Source organism: Phyllostomus discolor, chromosome 3 (genome assembly GCF_004126475.2).
Source record: "Phyllostomus discolor isolate MPI-MPIP mPhyDis1 chromosome 3, mPhyDis1.pri.v3, whole genome shotgun sequence".
NCBI lineage: Eukaryota > Metazoa > Chordata > Mammalia > Chiroptera > Phyllostomidae > Phyllostomus > Phyllostomus discolor.
In genome coordinates this window covers 24,936,219-24,964,184 of record NC_040905.2, presented here as the reverse complement: position 1 = coordinate 24,964,184, position 27,966 = coordinate 24,936,219, and the positions used below count along the sequence as shown (strand labels likewise).

At 44.4% G+C, this 27,966-nt stretch overlaps 1 protein-coding gene across 6 annotated transcripts in view; it reads left to right on the top strand.

Annotated features, from left to right (window-relative positions):
* Nucleotides 1-27,966, top strand: part of TRIO (trio Rho guanine nucleotide exchange factor) — a 326,106-nt gene that overhangs the window by 109,882 nt on the left and 188,258 nt on the right. For all 6 annotated transcript variants that reach the window (XM_036020253.1, XM_028515627.2, XM_036020255.1 and 3 more), the window contains exons 2-7: nt 728-802; nt 10,620-10,734; nt 16,770-16,962; nt 19,604-20,116; nt 21,634-21,756; nt 25,453-25,644. In XM_036020253.1, coding sequence (XP_035876146.1) covers nt 728-802; nt 10,620-10,734; nt 16,770-16,962; nt 19,604-20,116; nt 21,634-21,756; nt 25,453-25,644 — 1,211 coding nt within the window. The remainder of the gene's footprint in view (nt 1-727; nt 803-10,619; nt 10,735-16,769; nt 16,963-19,603; nt 20,117-21,633; nt 21,757-25,452; nt 25,645-27,966) is intronic.

Below are 27,966 nucleotides of genomic sequence, written 5' to 3'. Positions count from 1 at the left end.
GATGGATGTTGGCTTGGCCCAACTTGCCTGCTGCGTGCTTCTTTTCCACAAGATTTCCACTAAGATATTGCAGGGTGTGGAGAGAGTTAGTGTGCAGTGAGGTCCTTGGCCACCCTCGGAAGTAGGTGGCACTGGGCCATCTTACCACATTAGCCAGTGACATTCCTCCAGGGGGGCATGGCCCAGAAAACCTAGAAGGACAGAGCCAACAGGGAGCTGTGTCCAGTTCCCAGCTATTTATAATCTCTTTTGTCCTCCCTGCCACTGTTTATTTTTAAAGACTGAAGTCTGCTAGGATGAGGCATTGGGCGCCCCCTAGAGGTTTTTGTGTGCCACAGGTAGCAGTGTTTGAAAGCAATGTTGCTGCTTTATCTGTCAGTATTTGCATTTATCTACAAGATTAAAATGAAGATTTTTGAAATGATGTGGGCTGATTTTATACCTAGTCTTTTTGGGACCGGATTTTGAAATTTTAGAAATAGCTGAGGGCCTGTTTGGTGCAGTAGCCTCTGGGTCTGTGGGCAGATCATTGCTTGACATTAAAAGAGATGATCGTTCTGAGATCAGAGAGTTTCCTTCACAGAATTCAGATGTTTTCAAATAATGCCATTTCCAGAGATGATTTAACGGGTATGAAGAAAGCTGCTATGTTGGCATTGGATAGAATGGTTAAGAAATTAAATGTCACTCAAGCATCCTAGTAATTTTATTTTCTTCTGTATTTCAGGGTTTCGGAAAAACGATGAAATGAAAGCTATGGATGTTTTGCCAATTTTAAAGGAAAAAGTTGCGTACCTTTCAGGTAAATTTTAACTTTCTAATCTGCTTTATCGATCCCCTATTTCTGATGCAGCATCAGAGTCTGAAATACTGACCCAGCTCACTGGCCCCTGCCACAGAAGCATGGGTGTTTGGGTGGATTTTTACCTGCTTTATTCTTGTAGCATTTTCCTGAGATATTAGTGCCCGAAGCATTTTCTTCTTGCCGGAAGGCACTGGGTAAGTCAGATAACACTGGTGATTGAAATGTTTGTGTCTGTCATTCCGCAAATGTGTGCCTCTTTTGCCCCAGTTAGGTAAAACAACTGATTTTTTAAAAAGTCTGTCATCTCTGCAGAAGTGTTGGGAGTGTGACCGTATGTTGATGTGTCCTGGATTTTTTACTTTGGTTTCTTGAACTTTGTAGCTACCTGTTGCCTCTTCTTTGGGGAGGTGAGGAAACTCATGTGGCCATGGCCTCTCTGGTCCTGGAGTTGCTACAGCCCTCTTGCTGTGCATCGTGAAAGCCCTGGTGATCTTCCCCAGCTGGGTCCTCCACTTACCTGTAGAACCTCATCCTTGGGACACCTGCAGCATAGCGCCAGTCCGCACCAGTCCATGCCAGCCCTTCAGGCTTTGGGGCACTTGACTGCCTTCCCTTCTGCACATGCAGGGTCAGCTTTAGGGCTTTATGGGGGTTGTGTCCTTGGGGGCTCCCTCCTACATGAAGAGGACAGTGACTGGGTACTGCATCTGTTTCGCACCCATTTACAAAACAAAGATCTGCAAGTTTTTTCTGCTCTGTTTTACAAGAAAGTAAATCTCAAGATGGTCACATGCTTTTAGACCGTCTTTCTGGATGTGCTTCCCTTGCTAACTGTTTATCTTTCTCAAACAGGCCCACTGTGCTGATCTGATGTCTCCTCTTGAACGTGTTTTGTTTTGAATTTGTAATCCCACTGGCTGCTTTTCTGTGGTTTGTGTGTCCTTTGGGTCTATGGGACTCACATGTAGTTAGGTAGGATGCAGCTTCCTATGGTGTTTTCGTTACTTTTACCTTGCTTTTTCCATCCAGCAGTATTTCTTGGCCCCTGTCAGACACTGTTTGATGGTTTCGTTGAAGTAAATCTAATGCATAATGCATTTGGAAGGTTAACAGAAGATTATACAAAGTTCATGAAAACAGGGAGGGAGGTGCTTTAGATCGATGGGGGCACATGGTTAAAAAATGAAAACGCAAACAGCTCTTGGCTTGTAATTCACTGTGTTAAAAGTAGCGTTTGCTGTTTTCTAATCACTTCCTGACACTGCATAATACGAGTTCATGCTGGTTTTGGGAACTCTGGACTTTGGAGTTTACAGATGGATTTTACAGTCAATAGAATGAAAAGACTCTACTGATAAATATTGGAGGCATCAGTAAGAAAGGCTTAAAGAAACTTCATTCCCACACGTTCATCAGTTTTCTATTGTAAAGTCTGGGTTTGTGAGGAGAGCACTTGTCCCTTCTGTCCCTTCTGTCCCTTCTTCTGTCCCCAGACCTCTGGGTACTGCGGTCTTCTTTTGCTGATTCCCTGGAGACAGGTGTGTAAAACTTCGCAAGGGTAGGATAGGTGATTTTTGTGTTCATTACTTGTTAGGTATTTAATACAGAACACATTACTAGATGGCCTTTTTACTTAAGTTTCTGTCAAAACTAAAACTGTTTCCCTTCTATTGAATTAAAGAAATGAAATGATTAATCATTTAGAGTTATATCATGCATCTTTGCTGAAACCTTAAATTCTGCAGGGTTGATTAAAGCTGGCTGTCTTTAGTTGGGGGGGGGTAGTTTTGCATTGCAAAAAATTAATGTGGAACTGTGTTACAATGCCAGAGCTGGCAGGATGGGTGTTAACGAGGCGCAGTCAGTAAAGGTGCCACCACGATTTTGTATTGTTGTGCTTTCTGGTCCATGACCAGATTTGCCGGCTGTGTTAGCGTGCGCTGCCTGCAGGTTGCTTTAGGCTCACTGTTATCTCATGTAATAAGGGGAGAGGAAAAACACCATGAAACTAAACACAAATGATTATTTAAAAAATTTCACCCGTGAATCTGTTTTTTTTCTTTTGTTGTTGAGAAGTAACTCGCATAACATAAAATCCATCTTTTTTATGGTGTACAATTCAGTGAATTTTAGTGTATTTACAGGGTTGTGCAACCATGATCACAGTCTAATTCTGGAACATTTCTACTAACCCCCAAAGAACCCCATGCCCAGTTTGCCATTCCCAACCCCACCCCCCGCTAGTCCTGGCAGTTGCTTATCTTTCTGCTAAGACCCTATTTTTAAAAATACTAGGGGATATTATGGTACCTTTGTACAAACTCTCCTTGTGACTGGCTTTTAGTAAATTAAGTAGAATAGCCAGGGCTTTCCAGAAAGCAGGCCAAGAGATCAGTGATTCCATGAGTTACTTATTAGGTCATGATCTAAAAAACCAGTGCGGATCTCTTGTACACGAGTATTTCTGACCCTCAGTCTCATCTCCAGGTACTCTGAAACGTAATCCTCACTGCACTGAGGTAGGAGAGCAAAACTTTTTCCATTCAGAGAGTAGTATTCAGTGAGGTTAGATGACATATCTAAGTTCATGCTTGAAGTCAGAAAGAAGGCACTAAAAGAAGTGTCCTATAGTTTCTACCTAATAAACATAATAAAGTGTGTACACTTTATGTTTATTGTATATATACTTAATGCACTATATGTGTTTATAGTATATATAATTAATGTATATATCACATACTTAATGTCATAAGTGTGTGTGTGTATATATATATATATATATATATATATACATACATACTCATCCGTATCTATTCTGTATGACATCCTATATGGAGTTCCAACCACGACACGTGATTCCTGTGACACTAGGGTTTCAGCCTTAAAACCACTCACAGACAACCACCAGAATTAAGAACACTACCCTCCCCCCCGCCCCCGCTGGCTTTATCATGGGGTGCTCCAACATCCCGCACAAGGGAGGCGGGTATAGTGAGTTTCTGTGGACCCGCGGTCTGTGTCAGTGACCTTGCTTTGTCTGTGTTCCTGTTCACTCCTCCCCTCCCTTCACTGAGGATAACCTTAAAGTAAATTACAGATATTATGTCATTTTATTTATAAACATTTAGTTTTCTAAAAGATAAGCCTAAAAACCCCACACTTCCATTAACAGACCTAAAAATAAGTAGTGATTTTTAAATATTAAAATAGTCAATTAATATTCAAATTTCCCTGTTTGTTGTATAATGTGTTTTTTATAGGCTACATGTTGCAATTAGTTGATATGTCTGATGCCTTTTTTAATTTGTAGGTTCTTTCTCCTTCTTACTATTTTTGTCTTACCCCTTTCTGTTTGTTACACGAGGAAACCAGGTGTTTTCCTGTAGATTTTCCTGTATTTTAGATTTTGCTGGTTGTATCCCTGGGTGGTCGTTTAGCATGTTCCCCTTTCCCTGTATTTCTTGTAAAATTAGGAGCTAAATCCTGAGGCTTAATTAGACTTAGCTTAGATTTTGCAGGGAAGGAGGCAAGATTCCTTCATGGCTGGTATTGGGTAGTTCTCCTGGGAGTTTTATTGGGAGAGTCTGGTTAAGCATTTATTGATGAGCATTGCTTAGATCTGGCATTTTACTAGGATTGCAAAATGCTGACATTCTTTTTTTAAATTTTTTTTATTGTTCAATTACAGTTCTCCCCATTTTGCCCCCATTACTCTCCCCTGCCCTACCCACCTCTTTTCTTCTTCATTTATCAACTTGGATATTCCATAGAGAGAGATGTCCCAAAGTTTCTTGCTGACCCTGAGAACACAGTTCATGCAGGTCAAGCAGTATAAGTGATTGCTTCTTGTCCTTTACCAGTATTCAGATTTACGAAAAATGACCATTAGACATTTTAGACTAATAAGAAAAATGATGAAGCCTTTTTAAGTATCTTTTCGAGCTCATGATTTTAAATATATTTGATGTGTTTTAATTCGCTGTCCATTCTGTTTTCTTTTAACGAAGTTAACATTTTCCCATCTGCGGGCAGTGGGAGCCTCTTTAGAAGGGCTCGGAATCCAGCCCTGCACCACAGTAATCCACCTTCTCTCTTTGCGGCTGTAACCAAGTGGTTCATGCCCGCCTGTCCGTGTCCCGCTCCACATGTGCAGCCAGCTGTTTTTCTAAAGTCACCGGTCCCTCTGCGGGAGCTAGGAAGCCTGCCACTCTTGGTACAGTTGTCATGTCTGTGTCTCTCCAGTGGACACATCCAGGAAATATGTATGTGTGTGTATGTATATATTTACATACACACACAGACATTTTTCCCCCATTGAGTTAAGATGTCATATAAATCCATATTAAAATTTCCAGTTTACAATTAGGATTACAGATATTTTATTTTTCTTTGGTTATATACTTATGTCTCCTTTCCTGTATGCTAAAAATCTCAGCCCCTGCCCTCATCGACACTTGCTTATTTACACTGTAATACTGATTTCACTGCCACAGTGCAACTTCTGTTGTTCTGTGGTCCCCAGGGCGTGTGCCCCCAGCAGTGTGCTGTCCCGTTCCTGCATTTTCAAAGTCACATAAAATAGCTCCTCTTTGTGTGGCTCAAGTCCCTTCCACTTTGAAACTCAGGGGTATTTGTTTCATTTTGCTTTATGTTTTTAAGGCTTAAAAAAACAGCCAGCTAATCTGGCTTCAACAGTAAGTATAATGAGTACCTCACTCCAAGGTCAAAAACTAAAAAACAGTAAAGATAAGATGTAGTAAAATCTAGTTTCCCTCCTTACCTCTTTCACCCTGTACCTTCCCTCCCCCATAGGAAACATTTTATTTTTTGTTTTATTTAGTTTTTTGTTTATTTCCTATGCTTTTAAAGTAAGAGCATTCTATCTACCCATTCATCCAGTCTCATACCCCTCCCCTTGGAGAAACAGTGATGACGATGCACCGTTTTCTGTGCCTCACTTGTTTCACTTCAAACAGTGTTCTGGAAAGCAGTGCGTATGGAGAGGTCTCATTTCTTTCACAGCTGCATGTGACTGCACTGTGTGCATGTGCTCAACAGTTTCTTCAGTCACTTACCTATGGGTGGACATTGGGTTACTTTTTTAGATTAGTTTTTGGGGGACAAGGTGAATATTCATCTTTGCAAGTGGAGGTATTGACAGGAAGGTGGGATTTGATTGCCCAGAGGTTTGCTGTTGGTAATGCGACTACTGACCTTAATTCCTCTTGCTGCAGTTTTGCGGAGTTCTGTATTTCACAGAAAGGGAAGAGGGTCTCTTCCCTTCATCTTGTATGTTTTTGTGAGGGCCTAGTACAGTCTGAGTCCCTAGTGGCTGTCTGGGAGGCAGTCAGGGGCCTTCCCAGAAGTCTGGAGACCCCTTAGAGTCTTCATGAGAAGCAGTCTGTGAGCCGGTTTCTGGTTCTCAGGACCCGGCAGGAAGAGGCGAGCCGGCAGGTATGGGGCTGGTGAGCTGTCGGCTTTAGTAGCTGCTCCTGGGGCAGGGGACCAGTGGACACCCTTTTAACAGAGTTTCGTTACCTAATAGACTCAGAGATTGTGGCCATAACTTTTCTTTTATAAACCACATCATTTCAGGGCTTTTCATGGCCCTGAGTTAGACTGTTCCTCAGGGAGGTGTAAAGAATGGTGTTCTAATCCAGAAATTCAAGTAAAGCCGTTACAAAGGACAATCCAGTAGGTTCATTAAAAGTTACATTGTGCTTCTCCAACTAAGTATGTCTTCCAAGAGAAGTCCATTCTCATTGGGTGAAAGGTGAGTTCTTAATTTATTTAAAGATAAAGGGCAACTCTGAATCTAGCTGCCTCTGGTCATTCTGGGCCATACTGCTCAAGAGACTAAGTCCCCTGGAGGGTTTTTTGCCTTTTGGAAGAGGGAAATGAGTGTCACTGGGTTTAAGGAAGTAATCGTCACACAGGCATTTGTAGCTATAATGTGGGACCTTTCCAGCCTTCTTTCTGATATTAAAACAAACCTCAGTTGATTTAGCATCTGTATTTCCTCCTGTAAAAACATTCAGGCATTTCCCTCTTTAACTTCCTGAGACGTGGTGGGAGGTGCAGTCACACCTCCATACTCGTGGGCTTCCGACTTTGTCAAACCCTGTACTCGTGGCATTTTGACCGGGAAAAAATGCGTGAGCACTTGGCGCTTGCTTGGGACTCGTCGCCCTTGCAGGAACTTGTGTGAGTCACGGCGTTGTCCTGGGAGAGAAAATGCTGCGTCACGGGGCACTTGTCGGTTTTGGAGCTCTGGAATGAATTAAAGATGAGGTCCGAGGTACCGCTCTATTTTTAATTAACTTCGTGTGGCATGTAGAAGAGGAATCCACTCATGGAGCAGACATATACTGAGCATCTTTTCTGTGCTCGTCAGTCCCTCACTGAGCACTGAGAGTGCTCACTGATATCCGTGAATGAGCAAACTTGCCGGCCTCTGTAGGCTTCCGGCTCTTGGGGTGGGGGGGGGGGACAGACAGACAGACACAAAGAATGTGTAAGTTATATAGGTGACTGGAAGGTGATAGGTGCCTTACAGAAATAATGGAGAGAGGAAGAGCAGAGTGGATGTGGTTTTTCTAAGACTTGAAAATAAAAGTGTCCTTTTTGTGTTCTTTTGTTTTTTGACTAATACACATTTGGGTAGGCAGGTAATCCCTCATGAGCTGTTGGGTTTTGATTGTGGACTTGGAGAGGTCCAGAGGCTGTGGAACTCTCCCGCATGGATATCCTGTGACGTCGGTAGGTGCAGGAAATGGATTTCCTGCCCTTTTCTTTTTATTGTCCACCCCAAGGTGCTGAGTTTCCTGTCTGTAAAATAGGCCTGACATCTGTCCCGCCTGCCTTACCATGAGGGTTGACATCAGACACATATTAGTATATCGTAGTAGATGATGCTTTTATAAGGGACAGCGTTGTTGTAATTATTTATTAGTTCAGGAATGAGAACTTGGGAGTTGTAACATTTCTGCTTTATAACTCAGACAGTATTTTCCATTGGGTGCCTTTGGTGGTATTTGCAAACAAGTTAAATCTTGGTACCTGTAATCTAAACAGATGCCCGTGGCATTGCTTTAAAGTTCCTTGAGACTCAGACACCATGAACCTCTGAACTAACTAATACATTTCTTTAATTCTAATGTGTGTATCTTTAACCTCACCGGGAGGGTCAGCAGATGGGTGGTTTTGGCACCTGCCTGTCTCCGACTGTGACACACCATGGACTGGAAGATACGCCCCAGTGCAGGGGGGATTGCAAGTGAAAACAAAATTTTAGATTAATTAAACATAGACTGTGCAATTCTTATTTAAATATTTAAATTTGTAAGTGATTTTTGATGAAATTTTTAAACTACTCTAGGGAGTTTTCTGAAGCACCATTCTGGGAAAAAGAAACAGACCAATTGAAATTTTCCCCCCTCTATTTTGAAATTCAAATTTAGGTTCAAATATGCTTTTTTTGTGGGCATGAATGGGAACCTGTTTGGGGGGTGAGCTTGCCGGTAAGTCTCAGGGGGCTCCTTGCCAGTGCTGCCAGGCTGGGAAAAATCTTAGTTGAAAGGTGAAGCAGTCTAGCGAAAGCAGCCAGTACTTCGCCCACACTGACACTGCATTCTCGCCTTGGAGTGACCGGGATGGCCGTGGGCAGTGTGTGCACCTGTGGACTCCCCACGTGACTCTCTCGGATGGGCACATTTTGGATTTTGCTTTTCACACTGTGGTAAACCCTGCCTTGCTTGCGTTGGGAGATACAGTGATCCCAGAGAGAGGGGAGCTGAATATAAGTCCTTGGCATTTCATCTCCCTCCTGAGTGAAGTATTGTGTTGCATTTAAGAAATTCAGAAAGGTAGTTCAGGAAAATGTTAGATATGATTCTCTTTACCAAGAAGGGGTAAATGTTTTCATCTAAATACCATACTGTATTTTTAAAAAGTCCAGTTTCTATAATATGTGTTGAACTATAATGTTTTTGATTAAGGATATTGATTCCTTTTTGAAAGAAGGAGAGATGTGGGGGAATAAAAATATTGAAATTGTTTCCTGTCTTATAGTGGAGACAAGAGGTATTCCAGGAAACTAGAACCGTTGATGCCACTCTGCAAACACTGTCTGATGTTTTAGACGGTTACTTGCTAGTGACGTTCTCTTCCCTGTAGCAGTGTTGCCTCTCACTGTCAGTAGTGCTTTCCGTTCACAGACAAGGCCGAGGAGCCCATCGCTCAGTTGTCCTCACGACATTTTTACTACTTCAGAAAGAACTAAAGCTGTTAGTTTGAAAAGTTATGAAAGTTCTTGTCAGGGCAACGGGCCCGGCTGTGACCACACCGACACGTCCTTTTGTCTTTATGGAAGCGCTTTGACCCTCCTCTTTAATTACACAGCTGGAAGGATATGACCTCTTAACAGGGTCCTCGTGGTGATCCAGTCAGACGCGCCCGTCTACCGCTGGATACCGTGCACAGACTCGGTGCTGGTGGCTCTGATTTAGTGCTGTTCTCATTTGATACCAGAGTTACTGGATTTATATATAATTTAACACTTTTCTAGGCCGTGTAATGGAACAGTACACATAGATTATTTCAAATGGTCAGAGTTAAGTTTATTCCTGTTTAGAGAGAGTGTTAATTGTCCCAGGAAATTGTAAATACCCATATTCATAAAACGTATTTTTAAAATAACATTCTGCTGAGTACCTTCTTGGCCTTTTTAAAGGGAAAGAATCAGGTTTTCTGATGTTGTTATTTGCTTGCTTTTTAATTTTACCTATGCGGATGAGGTAAGTAATTAAGATGAGAAAATAATTAAGAGTTGTATATTGTGACTTGAGTTTTGAGATCTTAGTGTTGTACTTCCAAAGAGAGATGACCAGAGTTATAAAATGAAATGAAGGATCCACTTGAGAAGGGTCGGTTTTTATTCTGTGTTTTCTTTCTTGAAAACTCTGATAGAAATAATAAAATATATGTGACAATTTCACAAAAAATCGTCCGTGGTACCAGCAGACTTCATTAGAATTGTGTCTTTGTTAATATTTCTGCACATCTATCAAAGGCCAATCATCTGAGGTTTGTACTTAGTATGTGATGTAACTTGTCTGAAGTCCTTAACTAGTTTAGTTCTGCTTTATAATTCTTGCATGCATAGCTCCCTCCACCTCCCAACCTCGTGCATTTTTTTTTATATTTTGGTAGACGTGGGTTTGTGTAAAAGATTATTGGCCATTGGGGCTGGGTACCACCCCGGAGAGAGGAAGCTGCCCCAGCTCCAGGTTATATAAAGTTGTCTTCAGCAAGAAGTTTGAAGAACATTTCAGTCTTTTTCCCTCTCAAGACTTAAAACCCAGTTTGGGTGGTGCCAAAGAGAGAGCACAGAATGCAGGGTGGGGTCGGGATGAGAGGGGAAAATGCAGAGGAGAGGGAGAGAGTGGCAGGTTGGGGGGAGGTGGTTGGTTGTTTAAGTGAGTGAGCACCTGTGTGTGAAAACTTTTCTCTCTCCAAACGTAAAACTGGAGAAAGGAGGAGACACTGTGGAAGAAAAGGACAGGGCCTTTGGTGGCGTCTTCCAGGTGGTGTGCAGAACTCACCCTTTCTCTACAGAGGCCTGGGGGTGGGCAGCTAGCCTGGCCCTAGCCCACTGGAGCAGGGACTGTGGCCTTTCGCAGTCCTTTCCAGCCATGCGGCTGACAGAGGTACTGCTTCGTGTGACTGGAAGGGTGACGCTGTCGGACTTAGTGGCACGTTAGTGTGCTGTCTCCTCTTGTTTTGTCTAAGTGTACTCCAAATGTTTGTTTTTCAGGCGGCAGAGATAAACGTGGAGGTCCCATTTTAACCTTTCCAGCCCGCAGCAATCATGACAGAATACGACAGGAGGATCTCAGGAGACTCATTTCCTACCTGGCCTGTATCCCTAGGTAAGTTCCGGGGGGTTGGGGCTTCTCACTGTTTTCACTCTTCTAAGCTGTGGCCCCGTGCTCTCTAGAAAACAACTAAACCCCAGCTTCCGTTCCAAGCAGACAGAGTAGTACAAAATTAAAGTCATGATCTGTCTCCGTATTTCCACTTAGTGACCATTCTGTCATGCTTGCAGCACTTCTGGGAGGCGGGACAAGAAGGGACGTGTTTTGAGTGAAGAGCTGCATGTGAGATGGTGGGTGGGGGTGCCCACAGGTGGGTATTGGGCCGGGGGGCCTGGGCAGAAGTGAAGGAGAGTGCGGTTGGTGATTCTGAGATCAGACTCATGCCCTGGGATGAGCGCTGTTTGTGATGCTGCGCTTCTGTTTCCTCCTGAGCTATGGGTCCGTAAAGGATCCCATTGGTTTGTAGCATGAAGTTTGGGGGGTATTAAAAATCCTTCCCAACTAACAGGACATCAAGTTTGGGAGCCCCATCCAATCTGAGAGACCACTGGAGGTAGTCAGGGAGATAGTCCGGGAATCTGGTTACGAAAGAACACCAAGAATAGGCAAAGCTTTGTTTTCTGGAGAGCCCTGAAGTGAGGAACGATGCATAGGAATTGGCCTGAGTGTATACTTGAGGAATTTAGAATATTCATTTCTGCCCTAATTGTGGTTTTACTTACAGCGCTGCTAGATGACAACTAGGGAGAGAAGCCCCCCCGCCCCCACGTTAATATCCCCATTTCATTGTTCAGATTACTTTTTGGGAAGTAGAATACTACTGTGATATCATCCAAGGATATAGCCACACCTGAAACAAGAGACTGTTGCGTGCTGAGATTTGGAGAGATGCTCCCCTCTGAAGAAAAGGAAATCTTTATTCCAGAAAGACGTATGCTAAAGGATGGCATTTCCTAAGTGACTAAATGAGGACATATGAAAGAAAAACCCCTCAGTCATAGTAGAGGCTGGAGTATATGGTCACTTTAAGGAACACGTTATGCAAGAGCATATTTAATAAGAGATGATCAGTGGCAACATCATAGGTTCTGAAGGTCGAGGCGAAGGTACCAGACCCTCCCCCCCACAGGGTCTGGGACGCCACCCAGGGAGCGCAGCTGCACCTGTTTGTGAGCTGTCCTGGCTGTGGCGGATGCAGCCGACGGTCTGGGTTTTCTGTGTGGGAGCCCTTCACGGGAGGGCTTTCACTTGGTATCATCAGCGACAAAGGGATAGCGCCCCATTTGCACATACAGAAAATGTTTTCCCTCCTTCCTCTGGTGTTTTCTTGGACTGCTGAACTATTGAAATCAAAGAGCTGGAAAGAATTTTAGAAGTTATGTGTGACTCACTATCACTTCTGAATAACAGTATAGTCGAGAGCTGCCACTTACTGAGTTCTGAGGTGCCAGGCACTGTGCTGATGATGGAAAAAGAAGTAGAGCAATACACAGGACAATGTCAAAAAAATTCTTCCCTAGCAAAATGATACTTGTCATGTAGTGGAATGGAAAACGCATCGAATTGGGTATCGTCAAGGTGGTTTTTTAAATTACATAATTGAATTGCTGTATGTAACTTTGTCAACTTACTTTCTAGTTTCGAAATCTGTTTTGACTGTAAATGTAAAAAGTTAACTTTCATTTCATTCACATTAAGCTCTGGTGGTTTGGGGTTTTTCACTGATTTCACTGTTCTAAGGTGTGGCGCTGTGCTGTCTAGAAAAGAGCTGAAACCCAGCTTGAGTTCTAAGCAAAGTAGCCTAAATATTATTAAAAAATTGATTCATGTATGTTTTGGATCACCTGGATGACCCACTTTAAGAAAAACACACAAAACTTTGTCACTGGGAAATTGTGAGCAGACACCAAAGTAGACAGGGTAGCAAACATCACGTACCTGTCATCTAGCTTCCACAGTTATGAGGTTTTGCCAGTCTTGTTTTTCTTGAGTTTTCCCTGTGGAATATTTTGTAACAAATCCCAAACATTCTATTCCTTTGCTCATTAACAATTAAGTGCATAGGGTGACCCTCCAACTACGGAGCACAGTCACTTCATTTCATTGCCTAGATTTGCTTCTATATTTACAGTTCCCAGGGACAAGAAATGCCATTTGCTCATCCTTGGTTAATGAGCAGGTAGACAGGTGGGAATAACATGTAAGTGACACATTTGTTTGCCAAGTGAGGATGGAGGAAGATTCCACAGTGGTCCAGGTGGACAGCAGTGGCAACCGGACGAGTTTTTTCTGAGTCCCCCCTCCCCGCCCAGCCCCACTCTGTGGTCCCCCACTGACCCCAGAAGAACTAGTGAGGACTGTTTTAGCCAAACAACAGGATCGATGAAAGTCATCAGAAAATTAATGGTGTGTGTATTTCTTTGGACTTGTGGGTTTGCTTATACTCTCTGAGTGGTATAAACAGCCCTAAGGGTCTGCGAGATTTCTTCTCCTGTCCATTATTCCCCAAATTTTTTGTGATGTGAAGGTAGCTCTGGCTGTCCCTCCGTCCCTCCACATTCCGGAACGTGGAGAAGCGTGCCATCCTGGAAAGCACGGGTAGAGTCACACTGACTGTGACTTGGCACGAGCTCCTTAATTACTTTTATCTGTTTCCTGATCTACAAACTGTGATGCTAATCGGCACTTCTTTGGATCATTGTGCATATTGAGTAAGATGATTTATGTGCACGCCCAGCGCAGTGCCTCGGGTACAGTGGCTGCCTCAGAATTAGCGCGTAATTTCCATCTTTTCACGTTTGCTCTCCTCCCTTCCTTCCGTTACTTTCCTTTTGACGTGTGCTAGAGCCAGATCACCTCACGTGTCTTCTGTGTGGCCTCCAGGCTGTGCCTCTCAGAATGTGGCCCTCACAGTTCCACATAATGTGATCTGAGAGGGGTGAGTCACTGGGGTTTATTTATTACTTGGGTCACCTCCCATGCCCCTCCCCCTCCTTTAAAAAAAGGAGTGATAACGCAATTTTCCTAGAATTCACGTGCAAGGAAACTTTCTGTTAAATGTGTGCAGGAGAATCATGCCATGGCAGAACTTCCTGAGGGTGTAATGGGGATTCCTGCGCAGTGATGAAAACAACAGCGGTCTTGGTACTCCTCTAGGTGTTTATTGTTCTTAGTATGTTCTAGAACATTAAAGTGATTTATAGTAGCTAAATGGACTAACTGCTCTCTCTTCGGACAGTAATGAAACAATGGGGAGATTTTTCATGGATTCGTTTATGAACTTTCAAATAAGAAGGAACTTTCTAGGAAGTAAAGAAAGTAGAGTTCCTCTTTTTTAGAGACCTGTGTTGAGAAGGGACCTCAGTTTTATCTAAATTTTCTGTATCCCATAGATAAAGCGAGGCTCTTTGACAAACCGCCAACCGCACTGCCCCATAAGTCACGCTTCCCAGTGCTCTCGTTCGTGTTCTCGGTGGACTGTGGCCAGCCGTGCATGTTCCATAGCTGCTCACGAGCAGAACTGGGCTCAGGAAGGTTCCCTAACAATGACCGGCATGGACTTGGTAAAGACAGAGGGGTCGGAAGGTGTGTGCTCCCAGTCCGGTGCGTGCGCAGTTTTCATTTCTCGGGAAGTCGCTGGGCGCTAACAGTTTGATTGCGGAGGAGGGCGAATCATTAATCCTTCTGCAAACTGTGCAAGCACGGGGTACCTTTCAGTTGTGTCCTTCTCTGGCTCATTCCTGTTGTTAGGTCTGGAGTTACTCAGGATTCTTTCTAAGCCGCTTTCAAGTGGAGGGGCTTTGTAGTTTTATGTACATACTGTGTCGGCTATGCAAGGAGGAGGAAGACAGGCTACCAGAGAATTTGTCTTGATCTGGTGAAGACTGATGTTTAAAGTGCAGTCGACCGAACAGCAGCTAATAAAACAGCGAAACACACGTATTCGTGGTGTCCCGCCGTTGTGTGGCAGCAGAGTCTGGGAGCCTGGATGGGGTACAAGGCCTCCTCCTGCCTGGGCTGGCCTTGCCCCCACCTCGGGGCCCTGGCATTTCTACTGAATGGAATCCCGAAACCGTGCAAACACCATTAGACCCCAAGGAGGCCCGGAATCTTTCATTTCGGCAACGTGGGAGATTTTCAGACGTTTCTGAAAGCCCTGTTTGCCCCTAGGATTTGTGAAGGAGGCCCTTGGTGTTGGCTGGCTTGCAGCACAGGTAGGCCCTACGTGAGACCCTGAGGGGGTAGCACAAGGAGCGTGTGAGCTGCGTGTTAACTCCTTTCAAGTTCTGAGTCATGTAGGAGCAGGCGACTGGCACTATCAGCTCACCCCTGTGGTCATCTGCATGTGACTGGTGAGCTAGGCCACTGGGTCCGCCCGTTTTCTCTTTGTGGCTTTCGACACCAGGTTCCTCGGGTTGTGAGCCACCATCGACTCAGGCTCTGTCCCCACAGACTTCTCCAGAATACTTCTGTGACAGCTTCTTACACTGATGTAGCTGTCTGAGGAACTTCTATGTCTGTGAAACTCGGGGTGTCAGTGAGTCTGATGGTGTGAATCAGGATAAGGAGGAGAAGTGTGTGTGCGTGTGTGTGCGTGCGTGTGCACATATATGAGGGGAAAAGGGAGGGGAGGGAAGAGCAGTGAACTCATTCAAGAGAGCATGAAATTGGTTTTAATTTTGACTTAAATTTTGGGGGCTTTTTCACATCACTTATGATAGCAATTAGTTTTCTGAGTTTTTCATTTAGACTAATTTCTCAGGTGATTACACGAGGCAGACAAAATGTCAAATACATTTCCCATAGTCCCGCTACATTTATGTCAGGTGGAAACCTTAAACTCCCTGTGGGTGCTCATGAGGCCTTAGGTGTATTTCCGAAGCACTTGCAGGCAGCCATCACCTGGTCACGCCTGCACCAGCATCAGCAGCCTCTGCGCGCTGTGTGCTCACTACACGGCAGTGAGGGTGAGGCTGTTCCTTAAGTGCAAGGGCGTGTAACCCTGAAGTTACAGCCAAGTGAGGATAAAGCTTTCACCTGTGTTTTATCTTTGATGCCTATTGTTTATTCTTTATTACAGAAGTGCATTATATGTGTTTACCATGTAGTCAGGGGTTGAGATTTAATAAAATTAGTAATTTGTATTGCTTCATCAAGGTCACTCTAAAAAAACTGGCTTTTTGTTTTGTTTGCTCACTCTGCAAGAGCGTGGAGAGGAAGGTTACAATGACTTCCTGCACTGCCGTGATCTGTGCTCAGGGCGAGCAGAGCTCCCGCCACTGCCTTTACAACATCATTGCAACCGAGTGAAAAGGCAGATAATCTCAGTGTTACTGTGAAAATAGGCTCACCCCACAGTTCCGCCAGAAGGGTGCCAAGGGTGGACCAGCAGGCCACACTGGAGAACTTCTGAGATAGCCCAGGGTCCTGGGACAAATTAAAAGAAACAAAAAGTGACATTGGAAAGTTCCCACTTTTCACGCCAGCACATTGGCGGGGGTGGTTTTAGTGCCTGTGGCTGGAGAGTCCTGGGTGACTGCCGTTCACGGGGCTGTGACACCCAACCTGGGTGCTGTGCACGCTGTCAGGTCTGGCCCCATTTAGTGCTCACCAAGGACCTTTGCTGTAGTAGGTGCTAGGCAGCGTGAGCGATCAGTTTATATGCGAGTTGTTTTTCTCCTAAAGGGGAGACAGGCTGCAAAACCATACATACAAAATGAAGTTTTGAATGTTTTCAGTGTTGAACCCTATTTCAAGCCATCATTGTTCTCGGGTGCATGAATAGCCATGGGTATTCTTTCATGACAAGGGAGGGTGAGAAAGAGTTTGATTCCACAGGTAAGATCTGAACTCTTTCTGAATTGATTTCCAATGTCCTTCCTCACCCCTCCCTACTCTCCACAGTGCTGACCTGCAGCCAGGCTGTGGAGCCAGGGGTCGGGGGGCACCTCTTCCCTTCCAGTCCCCACCTGACAGTGACCCACAGACATCAGGAGGACACAGGCAGAGTCACCCTCACCCAGCGGGACTCCGCCCAGAAAACAGGGCAAGAGTTGTGTGGCTTGAATGTGTGTTTTCCTTTCCTCCAGTGAAGAAGTCTGCAAGCGAGGCTTCACAGTGATTGTGGACATGCGTGGGTCCAAGTGGGATTCCATTAAGCCTCTGCTGAAGATCCTGCAAGAGTCCTTCCCCTGCTGCATTCACGTTGCACTGATAATCAAGCCAGACAACTTTTGGCAGAAACAGAGGACTAATTTTGGCAGTTCTAAATTTGAATTTGAGGTAACTTCCATGTGTGGCCAGACCAACTACAACCATACATGTGGTTTGTTGAAAAATGACTTTTTCCTCATCATGTAGACTGATAATGTTTTTTAAACCCTATATTAAATGGGAACTGCATATCTTATGTACATATATAACATTAGCTTTTGCATGAAATAACAAAATTAGGTTCATTTGTTGTGTTATCCGAGTGGATCATTTTACCCAAGATGGGTTTAGTTTCAGTTCTCTTGGTTTTGGGTGGTAGGTAAGGTCGCTGCCTTGCAGACAGTGTATAAAACGAACTTCGACCTGTTAACTTGCTTGTCTTTCCACTCTAACCTCTCCTTGAGCCACCAAGGTTCTGGCAAGGCTGTGATGCAGTTAGTTTAATGAGAAGATTATGTGGGGAAAAGGGTTCTGGCCAGCTCGAAACTGGATTCATGCCCTATACTGTAATACAATTTGGATATTTTCTAATGATTATAATAATTGCTTTTGCTTCTTCTAGCAACTTTCCCAAACATTAGGGTTCATTGATTATATTCATGTATTTTAAGGTAAACAGTGGGAGGGTGGAAAAAAGTAATTTTTTTCTCACCATTCTAAGTTTTTCTGGCTGATCTAATAACCAAATTAACATGAGACAGGCCAACAGAAAACGTTCCAAATTGATTTTGGATGTGTGTGCAGGAGTGCTGCCGGAATCTGAGACCTGAAGACCCATTGGGCAGTTGAGGTTTATGTGCCATTTTGGACAATGGAGAAAGGAGGGATTTCAAAGGGAAAGCAGGACACTCACAGGTAGATGATAAAGAGCAAACTCGTTAGTAAACAGATTTTTGCTGGGCCACCCAGAAACAGTGGGATACAGAGAGGAGTCCAACAAACAGGCTTTGTTTAGTTTTAGTGTATATCATGATGCCAAGGTGATGTTCTCTTCCTTGGTTTTCTTCTATCTATATTCCTTGAGGCAGGTAAAGGGTCAGAGGTTCTTTCTGAGTCTATTGTTTCTTAATAACCAGCTTAAAAATCAGTATCCCAGAAGACATATTTTGACATGGCAAGACTTTGGTCCCCTTCAACAGCACTAATAGTATTAACTACCTCACCCAGTATTAATCCTCAAGCATTATGTTACATGTTACACTTTTCAAAATGTTTTCACATGTGTGTTACCTGCATTTTTAAAACTCTTTCCATGGTACTGATTTTCAACCTGAATTCTGAATTTAATTTTGACTTGAAACTACATTCAAGAGATTTAGGTGAAGCATGGAACCAGTAAGCCTTTACCTTCATATACAATTAGAAATGATTTTGGAGGATGATTTATTAGGTCTTACAATTTTCTTGATGCAGAATTTAAAGTGCATTGTATTTAATTGTACATGTTCTAAGTAGAAATAATGGTTTGGCAAAATAATGCATGCAAGTTTTAGTTTAAATTTGCTCTCTCCCTCAGGCCTTTAAGGTGTCTGTTCCTGGTTTTTCTACTCAACTTGTTTGTCCCCATGGACTTTATTAAAAGTCCAGGCAAATGAGAAAGGAATGAACTTACAGTCGATTCTCTATAAGATGCAGCCCCTCTTTCTAGCTCTCCTGCCCTTTGCGGTTTATTAATGCCAAACAGCACAGAGACGCAGCTGTAGGTTTCTCTAAGGCTGGAGGTGACAGACGGGGCTGTTCTCTCTTTTGTCTTTTGGGTCTGGGCCACAAATCTTCTTCCTTTACCTTTGTCTTTGCATTTAATCTCCCATACCCCTCCCATGCTTTCCTTGAGACATACTTCCTATATTAATCCTGCAGCACACCTGACAGGTAGGGTGAGTTTAAAATTTCCTCTTTGGGTTGTAATCGACTAAAACTTTGTCACGTAGTGCAGAGTACATGCAACACTTATGTTGCTCAGAATTGTGGTAGATCATTGCAGTGAATGAACTGTTCTGTCTTCCCCATTGTGAAAAGAGCTTCTGTCAGCTTTCTTGCTGACCCTTGTATATTTTCTACATTAAGAAAAGGTCATTCATATCCCCTCATCTGTTACTCGATGGAGGTGGAGCTTAGGAAACAAGAACAGTGAGGGTGGTTTGGTCACAGCAGCGTTGACCAGTCACCTAATAAGCAGTCCACAAATAATTACCCTTCATGGAAAGCAGTGTGCTCCAAAGGGTGTTTGGAGCCCACAAACAAGACGTTAGCTTGATCACAAATAGTAAGCAGCCTCGACAGAGTTCTCTGTTGGGAATGAGATGGCAGAGTGGCATGGACGAGGAAGTCTGTGTTGATAACAGTGAAGTTTCTGAATCTCTGCCCTGTACTTTGGCAATTTTAACATGTTTCATGGTCAATGTGCCTAAGATAGTGGGTTAATTGCCACATTCTTTGAAAGAAATCAAATTTCTTTTGCACTCATGAAATACATATGATTCTAAGTATATACGTGTTGCTCTAATAGGTTTATTTTCACTGACTGTACTATAATGCTTCTTTTACTTACATTTTATTTTTATGGGGCCAGAACAAGGTATGGTATGTTTTCTATAAATAGGTTACTTGCTTTAAGTTTGAAAATCTGTGATAAGTGTTGCTAATTGCTTTATGATAAGACTGTGTAGAGTTGGTTCATCTTCTCATACATATTTTTTTTCCCCTTAAGACAAATATGGTCTCTTTAGAAGGCCTTACCAAAGTAGTTGATCCTTCTCAGCTAACTCCCGAGTTTGATGGCTGCTTGGAATACAACCATGAAGAATGGATTGAAATCAGAGTTGCTTTTGAAGATTACATTAGCAATGCAACCCATATGCTCTCTCGGCTGGAGGAACTTCAGGACATCCTAGCCAAGAAGGAGTTGCCTCAGGATTTAGACGGGGCTCGGAATATGATCGAGGAACATTCCCAGCTGAAGAAGAAGGTGATTAAGGCCCCCATAGAGGACTTGGATTTAGAGGGACAAAAGCTGCTCCAGAGGATTCAGAGCAGTGACAGCTTCCCCAAAAAGAACTCAGGGTCAGGCAATGCAGACCTGCAGAGCCTCTTGCCCAAGGTGTCCGCCATGTTGGACAGGCTGCACTCGACGCGGCAGCATCTGCACCAGATGTGGCATGTGAGGAAACTGAAGCTGGACCAGTGCTTTCAGCTGAGGCTGTTTGAACAGGATGCTGAGAAGGTAAAGGAGAGGGGAGAGGGATGCTAACATGAGATGTGGAGGGAAGCTTCCCGGGTCATTAGGTCTCCGCCGCCAAGGCCGGTGTGGTGAAGAGAGAGGGCTGGGGCAGGGTACGGTGCCCTCCTGGCACTGGTTAGAAACGGCAAGGGTCCGTTCAGAGAGCACCCTGCACCTGCTTTTCTGTGTTATTCCTTGTGTGGTGCAGTGCTGTTTTAGAAACTTTGAGTTGTTATTACTGATAGCTTGCTTTAAAATGCCTGTAAGAGAGATGAAATGACACCTTCGGCTAAAAGAGTGAAAAGTTTATAGGATTATATTATTGAAAGCAATAATTACATATATGTGTCTTTTGCTAATAACTGCCCTTCCACATATGAAAAGCTAGTGACAGAACACCATTCAGATAGTTTTGTAAATAAAAGTGAATAGTGCATTAAAAATAATAGCTTCTAGGAAATACAGGCAATGATTGTTTATGGTTTCATGTTTTATTCTTGTGCCCCAGACAAACCAACCAGTCAACGAGAATTCTTGTCAGTTGCTGGGTAGCTCACTTGTAGCCATTTGAAAGCAGTGTACTTATTTATGGACAGTGTTGCAAGCCATGAATGTGGGTGAATTGATCTTTAGTTGAGCTTATTAAAACTTTTTCATGGATGGGGAATGTTTTGTGAATTAAAAAAAAAACTACACTAGAAATCTTTGCTATAAAAGGATCTTTTAGAAGGTGACCATCCAGTACTGTTACTTGGTAAGCTTTTGACACATCTGTCAGTGTACTTATGTTTTAAGCACTGCCTTGTCAGAGACACTAGAAAATCTTCACTTACTAGAAAAGCAGCTGACCATCTCCGGTATTCTGGCTCAAGCCTTAACTCCAGTGCTATGCTAACTGATAGGCTGTTTCCCCGCCCCAAGTGTTTCCTTGTGAAGACATAATTGCCATCCTCTTCCAGGCAGACCCTCCACTGAACCTTAAGAGAGATGTCTTTGTTCGTGTTTTCGCAATCCGTTTTTATTATCACAGTAAATTTGTGTTGTTTGCATTTTCCCAGGTTTCTTTTGTACTTCTCACATTGAAGAATGTGATCTTTCAGTCTTTGTAATTGCTTTCTGTAACCTGAGGGTGTGGGAAAGCCCACCGGGAGACCGTAACCCCACTTCCCCCTACCAGGTCGTTAATGGAAGAGCAGCGTGGCCCGCTAAGTGGCTAATGGAGCAGGGGAGCTGGGTCGAGAGTCAAAAGACTCAAGTTCTTAATTAGCCTGGGGAATATGAAGACCTTTGCTCCTTAATTCTTCATCTGCAAAGGAACCCATTATATAAGGTTTTCTTACAGATCCTGCAAGTTCAGGACTGCGCTGACTTCTGAGAAGTCAGGAATCTCCCAGGCCCAAATGTCTGAGAGGTTATCGAATGAAGGATGTTGCCTTTTCTGCATTTGGCCCTGTTCCTGGGTTCACGTCAGTCATTTCTCTTTCTGGAGTGATTCCAGGTTGTCTTTTTTGTTCCGATAGATGTTTGACTGGATCACACACAACAAGGGCCTGTTTCTGAACAGCTACACTGAGATTGGGACCAGCCATCCCCATGCAATGGAGCTTCAGACACAGCACAACCACTTCGCTATGAACTGTATGGTAAGATTCTGTCAGAACCGATGTATGCTGCCTGGGAAGGTATTTGAGCATGGGGGGCATTCACACACACAGAGCACAGCCCAGCACGCAGCAGGGAGGCCCTGTGGGGCCTGCAGAGTCACTGATTGGACGGTGGCAGCTGACCTCCAAGTGTGGGACGCTCTCAGTGTTAGCAGGGTCTAAGGAGCTGGTTTTCAGTTTTCAGCAAACAAAAATGAAAATGAGCAAGCAGACAAACCAGTGGAACGTGAACCAGTCACGTGGATGCCGGTTCCTGTGCTCTACCTCTTAGGAGCCCGCAGGGTTCTGGAAAAGCTTCTCAGACGGAAGCCTAGTTGTGTCCCCTGAAGAGACCCTGTCAGTGTGCTGGCTGCTCTTGAAGACGAAGAAATTAGCCAGCCTGCTTCTAACCTCAAAGGCATACTCCAGTTCTCCTAAGACATGGGATTTCCTCCCACGTTGAACGGAAGGACTGGGGTCCGGATGTCATGCCTGCCTGGAATCCCCTGGCGCTCCCTGAGTTTGGTTACTGGACCGCCGTGGCTGTTGGGACCAGATAGGGCTCGCTGCGGGGCTGCATCACAGAAACCGAAGTTCTGAATTCTGAATAGCACTTTTGTTACATTTTTTGCAGTTAATATAACTAAAAATGATGTGGTGTTCTACAGGATATACAGTTGCTTCTACAGACAAGTAAGCGTCTAGAAATTTCCTCTTCAAGGACAAGGAGTTTGGGTTGGACTTGGACCAGCCTTGTGAGAATTAATCACCGTTAGGCCTTGTAACATCTGTTTCAGAGCATTGAAGCCATACATAGATGGGGCCTTGGTTTAAGTTAATTAAGATGCCATTAATTAAAGTTTGGTCAGCTAAGTGCTTCAAATTAGATAGTTTCAAAGATAAGACTTAGCAGTACAATTTTTACAATAGACATCATCAAAGCATTTGATAACTGTCCTAGAGTTTAAGGAAGAAAATTTCTGGTGTAAATCATCAAACCTGGGCATAGGTAAGGAGAGCCGAAATGTTTGCCTTTGGGGGCAGCTTCTTAGATGAATTTCTTCCTAAAAATTCCTGCCAGTTTTTCAAAATATTCTGAAACTTCAGCTAGTATTGAAAAGCACATTCAGTCCACTCTACCATGTATTTTAAAAACTAGAAATATTGAAATACGTTTTGGCATTATTAGTGACAGATTTAGGCATCGACAGAACAGGAAGTGTGAGGTGGGAGACAGGAACGTGGGTTGCGAATACAAAGGGTTTTAATTCTGACTCTCCTACCTACCATGTGACTTTGGGCCAGCTGCCGAACTCGGAGCCTTGGCCTCCTGATCTGTAAAGTGGGGATAATGTCTGCCCTCCGTGTTGTTAATGTTATTTTGTTCTCTCTGCATATGCAAAACACTAAGCATAGGGCTGAACACATAATAAATATTTGACAAATGGTTACCACTGTCAGTGATATCATCAATTTGATTAAAAATACTTTCAAAACAAGAAACTTTGAAAAGTATGAGCTTTTTTCTTTTTTGGCTTAAGCATACTTTCTGATTTCCTACAATACACTTCTGTTATGTGTCTAAGTTGAAGTGTTAAGGAAAAGGACACGGTAGCCTTGTGCTGTGCTGGGTGACGGCTGGGGAGAGCCTTCCGGGCCTGCCCTGCCCCTTGCCCTCAGCAGCTCCTGAGCCTTGGCATTTGTTTATGGAGAACAAGGGCCTGTTCACCTCAGCCCTTTCCTGTATTACCCACAGCGTTTTAAATGCTTCTGAAAAAAGGAGAATACTATCGATAAATACCAATATGCCAAGTTGACAATATTTAAAGAAAGCATATTAAGGGATACCAGCAAGCGTGCTCACTCTTTACCTGTGTACCTGTGTGCACAGATACTTTAAAAGGAGCGCTGGTAAGAATGGAGGTGTGGGTACTTCCGATGTAGGGAAGCGTGGACTGTGGTGTCTGAGCACAGGCTGCTGTGCGCCAGACGTAATGGAGACATGGCAAAGGTTTCATGCACAGACTGGTACCCTGCAGTCTGTGAATACAGTCAGTTGGAGGACATAAACGTAATGCAGGGCACGGTACTGGGTTCAAGGGGCAACGAGTACCCTCAGTGGGTCCCACAGTACAGCCATCGGAATGGACAGTTCTCGTCTGGATGCCAACAGAGAGCTCTGCTTGAACTGTTCCTAACAGAGTTTTCGGGTTGATTTTCCTCTTTAAGGTCGTAGAGAAAGCAAACGTTAGCGGACATAGTTACTTGTCACTAGAGAGAGAGTATGCCATGAGAAAGGGAGGCACTGCTTTTGACTTAAAGGTCACTCATGAGAGCATTAATGCCACACAAGCCAGCAAGGCCAGTTTCCCAGTGATCGTGGCCTTCACTGGCTGTCACAGCCTCACAGAGTGTACTCTCTCCCTGCCGCTCTCGACACCCGGCCATCTGTTAGCTGATCCTAGCACGCTGATGCAGCCCAGAAAAGTATCTCAGCGGCTGACGTCTGTGGCTCTCTGATCCCAGATCTAGGTGACTCTACCTATTTCAGGTTTGGGTCATAAATGGAGGAAAAGTTGAGTGAAAGAAGGTATGGGGAGAGAACGGACAAGTGAATCCTCCAAGATGCTTAGTTGGGTGGGCTGCAGACCAGGTAACAACCATGCAGTTCTTGCCCAGGTCTGGGTGCCGGGCAGTGGGAGACTGGCCGGAAGGACCAGTGTAGGAAGGGAAGAAGAGAGGAAAAATGTGGAGGAGTTTGGATGGGGAAGGTGACAAGATGCAGGGGCAAGCCTGGGAGGAGCCAAAGCTGCGTCTGTGATTTGGGGGGGGGCCATGGAGAGCACACTATTCTGATGCACCACAGAGAAATCATAAGTATGTGAAAAACAACAGCCTGGGCTTTGTTGAAGGTGTGTATCTCCCTCCCGTCCCCACCCCCACTAAGCCTTGGTTATAATAGGACCCTCAAAGAATATCAAAGGTGTTAAGGGAAATACCATGATGAGAACTTGTTTTGCAAAACATTCAGGGGGTTTTTTTGTTTGTTTGTTTTAAGCTTCGCTCCCTTATTTTTTAAATAAACTGGTGGACTTGAAGATAGGAATTTCAACACTAAAAAAGCTTGATTTAACATTTGAACACAGCATTGTTCTGTGCCCCAGTTCATTCTCCTTGGAGAAAGTGGATCCATTTACAGAATATTTTCAGTTGGCATCACAAAGACAATTTGGGGTTATGTAGAAAGGAGAGCTTGTTTTCACACAAATAGCCTTGGATTGCTACGTACGTATTTAGTGGTTTAGAGACTGAAATGTTGGGTCCCTGCAGCTCTGGGTGACTGCTAGTGGGTAGGCTTGCCATCTGGACCCTTTTCAGGACCAGGAGCCAAGGAGTGAGTAATAGTATATTTGTGTGCACACACTTGTGCGTTTGAGTGCTCCGGCCCTGACAATATGACTTTCAGCTAGCTGGTTTGTCGTTCTGCAGTCTTAAAAACAGAAACGGGAACTAATGCTTAGAGTTTATGGAACTCCACCTAGCAAATATGTGCACTATTACGTAGCAGGTGATTCCGCCATTTAAAATGTGATAAGGGAATAGGCCATATTTCAGAAAGTGCTGTTGATGTGTGTTTAAAAGAAGCCTTTTGTGTGCCCTCCCCTAAGGAGCCCTCCTTCTCTGCCCCTTTCTCAGAACGTGTATGTCAACATAAACCGGATCATGTCAGTGGCCAATCGCTTGGTGGAGTCTGGCCACTACGCCTCGCAGCAGATTAAGCAGATCGCCAATCAGCTGGAGCAGGAGTGGAAGGCATTCGCCGCCGCACTGGATGAGCGCAGCACCTTGCTGGACATGTCCTCCGTTTTCCACCAGAAGGCGGAAAAGGTCAGTGCCCATCACGAGGCGGTGCCCAGAACATGGCCTCCTCCGGTCCCTCCATCTCTGCGGCCAGATCCTCAGGGGCCTTTTGTGTGGCAGTTAATGGCCTGAGCTCTGAGTCAGTCAGCTGCGAGGGGAAACCCCAGCTGTCTCACTGCTTGCTCTGTAACCTTACAGAAGTGATTCAACCTCCCTGTTCCTTAGTTTTCTCATTGTGATGTAGGAGTAAAAGTCTCTGCTTGAGAGGAGTGTTTTATGATATAAGTGAGATAATTCATATGAGGTGCCCTGCACAGTGCATTGCATACGGTGAGTACTAATCAGTGGTGGCTGCTGTTCTGTATCCCTCTTCTCCCTCTTCCTTCTCTTTCTCCCCATCCTCTTCGTTAGTATCACTGCAGGATTCTAGTTAGGATGCTTTGGCAGCAAGTAACAGAACGCCTGACTATCAGGTTTAAATATCAGGGCTTTGTTCTCCTCTTGAAACAAGAAGTGAAAAAGGATAGGGAGTTCTAGCTGGACGACGATGCCAGGGCTGGGGTCTGCTCTTCTTGGTCAGTTCGACCTTCCGCCATCGTCACAGGACATCTGCCATAGCTCCTGGCACCAGCCCCTCAGCCGTGGTGTCCAGCAAATGCAGAGCTGGCACCAAGTGTCTTTGCCTCTCACTTTAGTTGGAGAAACATTGTTGTCAGAGGCTCCTGCCACCCCAGGGCTTTCCCATAGTCCAGCAGTGGGGTGCACCTGCACCTTGGTGCAAAGGAGAGCGGAAGGGGTAGTTCCAGCTTGTTAGGCCCCACAGCAGCAGGCAGGCTCGCTCAGCAAGGGCTGGTTGGGAGAGTGGCCGAGGGGCAGGCAGATTTCGGCATCTGCCACAATTACTGAATGACGTGTGTGATGCTGACACAGTGGCCTCACTGGCTGGTGTGCTGGTCAGAAGAGCTGATTAAAGAGGTGCTGTGTGGTGTGTGCCAGGGACACTCCCCACACCTCCACCATAGTCCCTTCCTCCAACAAACCGGCTTAAGTACACATGCACTGAAAGTAGCAAAAGGAAAGTGATGTGCTTGTGACAGACGCCAGCGTGGAAGCTGTGCTGGAATTCTTTTAGGTTGTTGACAAAGAGCACAGGAACTTTTAGCTACTGGAAAGATGTATGGGGAAGAGGCAAATGGTTGCCATATTTTAAAGGAAAAATACTGATTCAGCTATCCTGCAGAGAACTATTTTCATAGGGATTTGCACTGGTGCTTCTAAGAAGGAAATATTATCTCTTTCATCTAGAAACGGTCTCTGTTGAGGAGTGGAGTCAGTGAGGGCACGACAGAGGCCCCAGCTTGCCTGCGCTTCTGGCAAGGCAGCTAGATGTTGCACAAGACACTAATTAGTAGTGATCTCAACTCTAGAAACCTTTAAAGTGTGAAGCAAGAGAGGAAACTGAGTGGACTACGAAGAGAAAAAACCTTAATTGCCTCATATAAAAGCTACACTGTGAAAAGGGACTTTCAAGTTTCAGTCGTAAGATTTTTCTGCTTCCTAACCATATGCATTAACTAGTTTTATGATAAAGGATAAATAAAAGCTCCCACACAAAAACAGCTCTTTTAAAGTAACAGGAACCCCCTTTGAGATAAAATGGTACTGCCCACAGGACTCTGTGACCTGCTGTGGTCCCTGTCATTGTGCAGCGTAGTGGTGCACAGCTCCCCGGGCATTCCTGTGAGTGGGCAGGTGAGCTGCATGCTGCCCACCCACGTGCCAGCTGGCGTGGTAACCAACACGGGGCACCGCCGCCCCCTGGAACTGGAGTGGGGGTGTGAACTGTTAGTGGGTCCCCATAAGGTGTGTCAAGATGATATGAATAAATTTGAAGCACCACCAGCCACTGAGGTGAAAGGCAGGAAGTAGTGATCTCTAATACATACTAACTCATAGGGAAATCTCTTTCATAAACATCGCAGGATTTGGCATTGTAAATGAACCCAGAAGATTAATTGCTGCTCTGACCTGCCTGAAAATAATCTAGAAATGTGAGTGCCATAGGGCACTTTTCTCTGCCGTGTTTTATTGTTAAAAATTCCATACTTGCAGCAAAGTTGAGGAAGTCTGGGCTATTTTTATTTGGATAAAACAAGTGGCTGAAGGTTATGGATTTGAAGGAGACTAAACTAGATGACTATACTGTTGAACAGAGTATCTTGGTGTCCTGCATAAACAATACCAGTGCTTGTGGTACCAGAGGCCATATCCGCGCTTAGGGACAGAGTGGCCTGGTGAGAGAGGGGCCCAGCATCTTCGATGGACCTTGACCGAGGCAGTGAGGCCTGC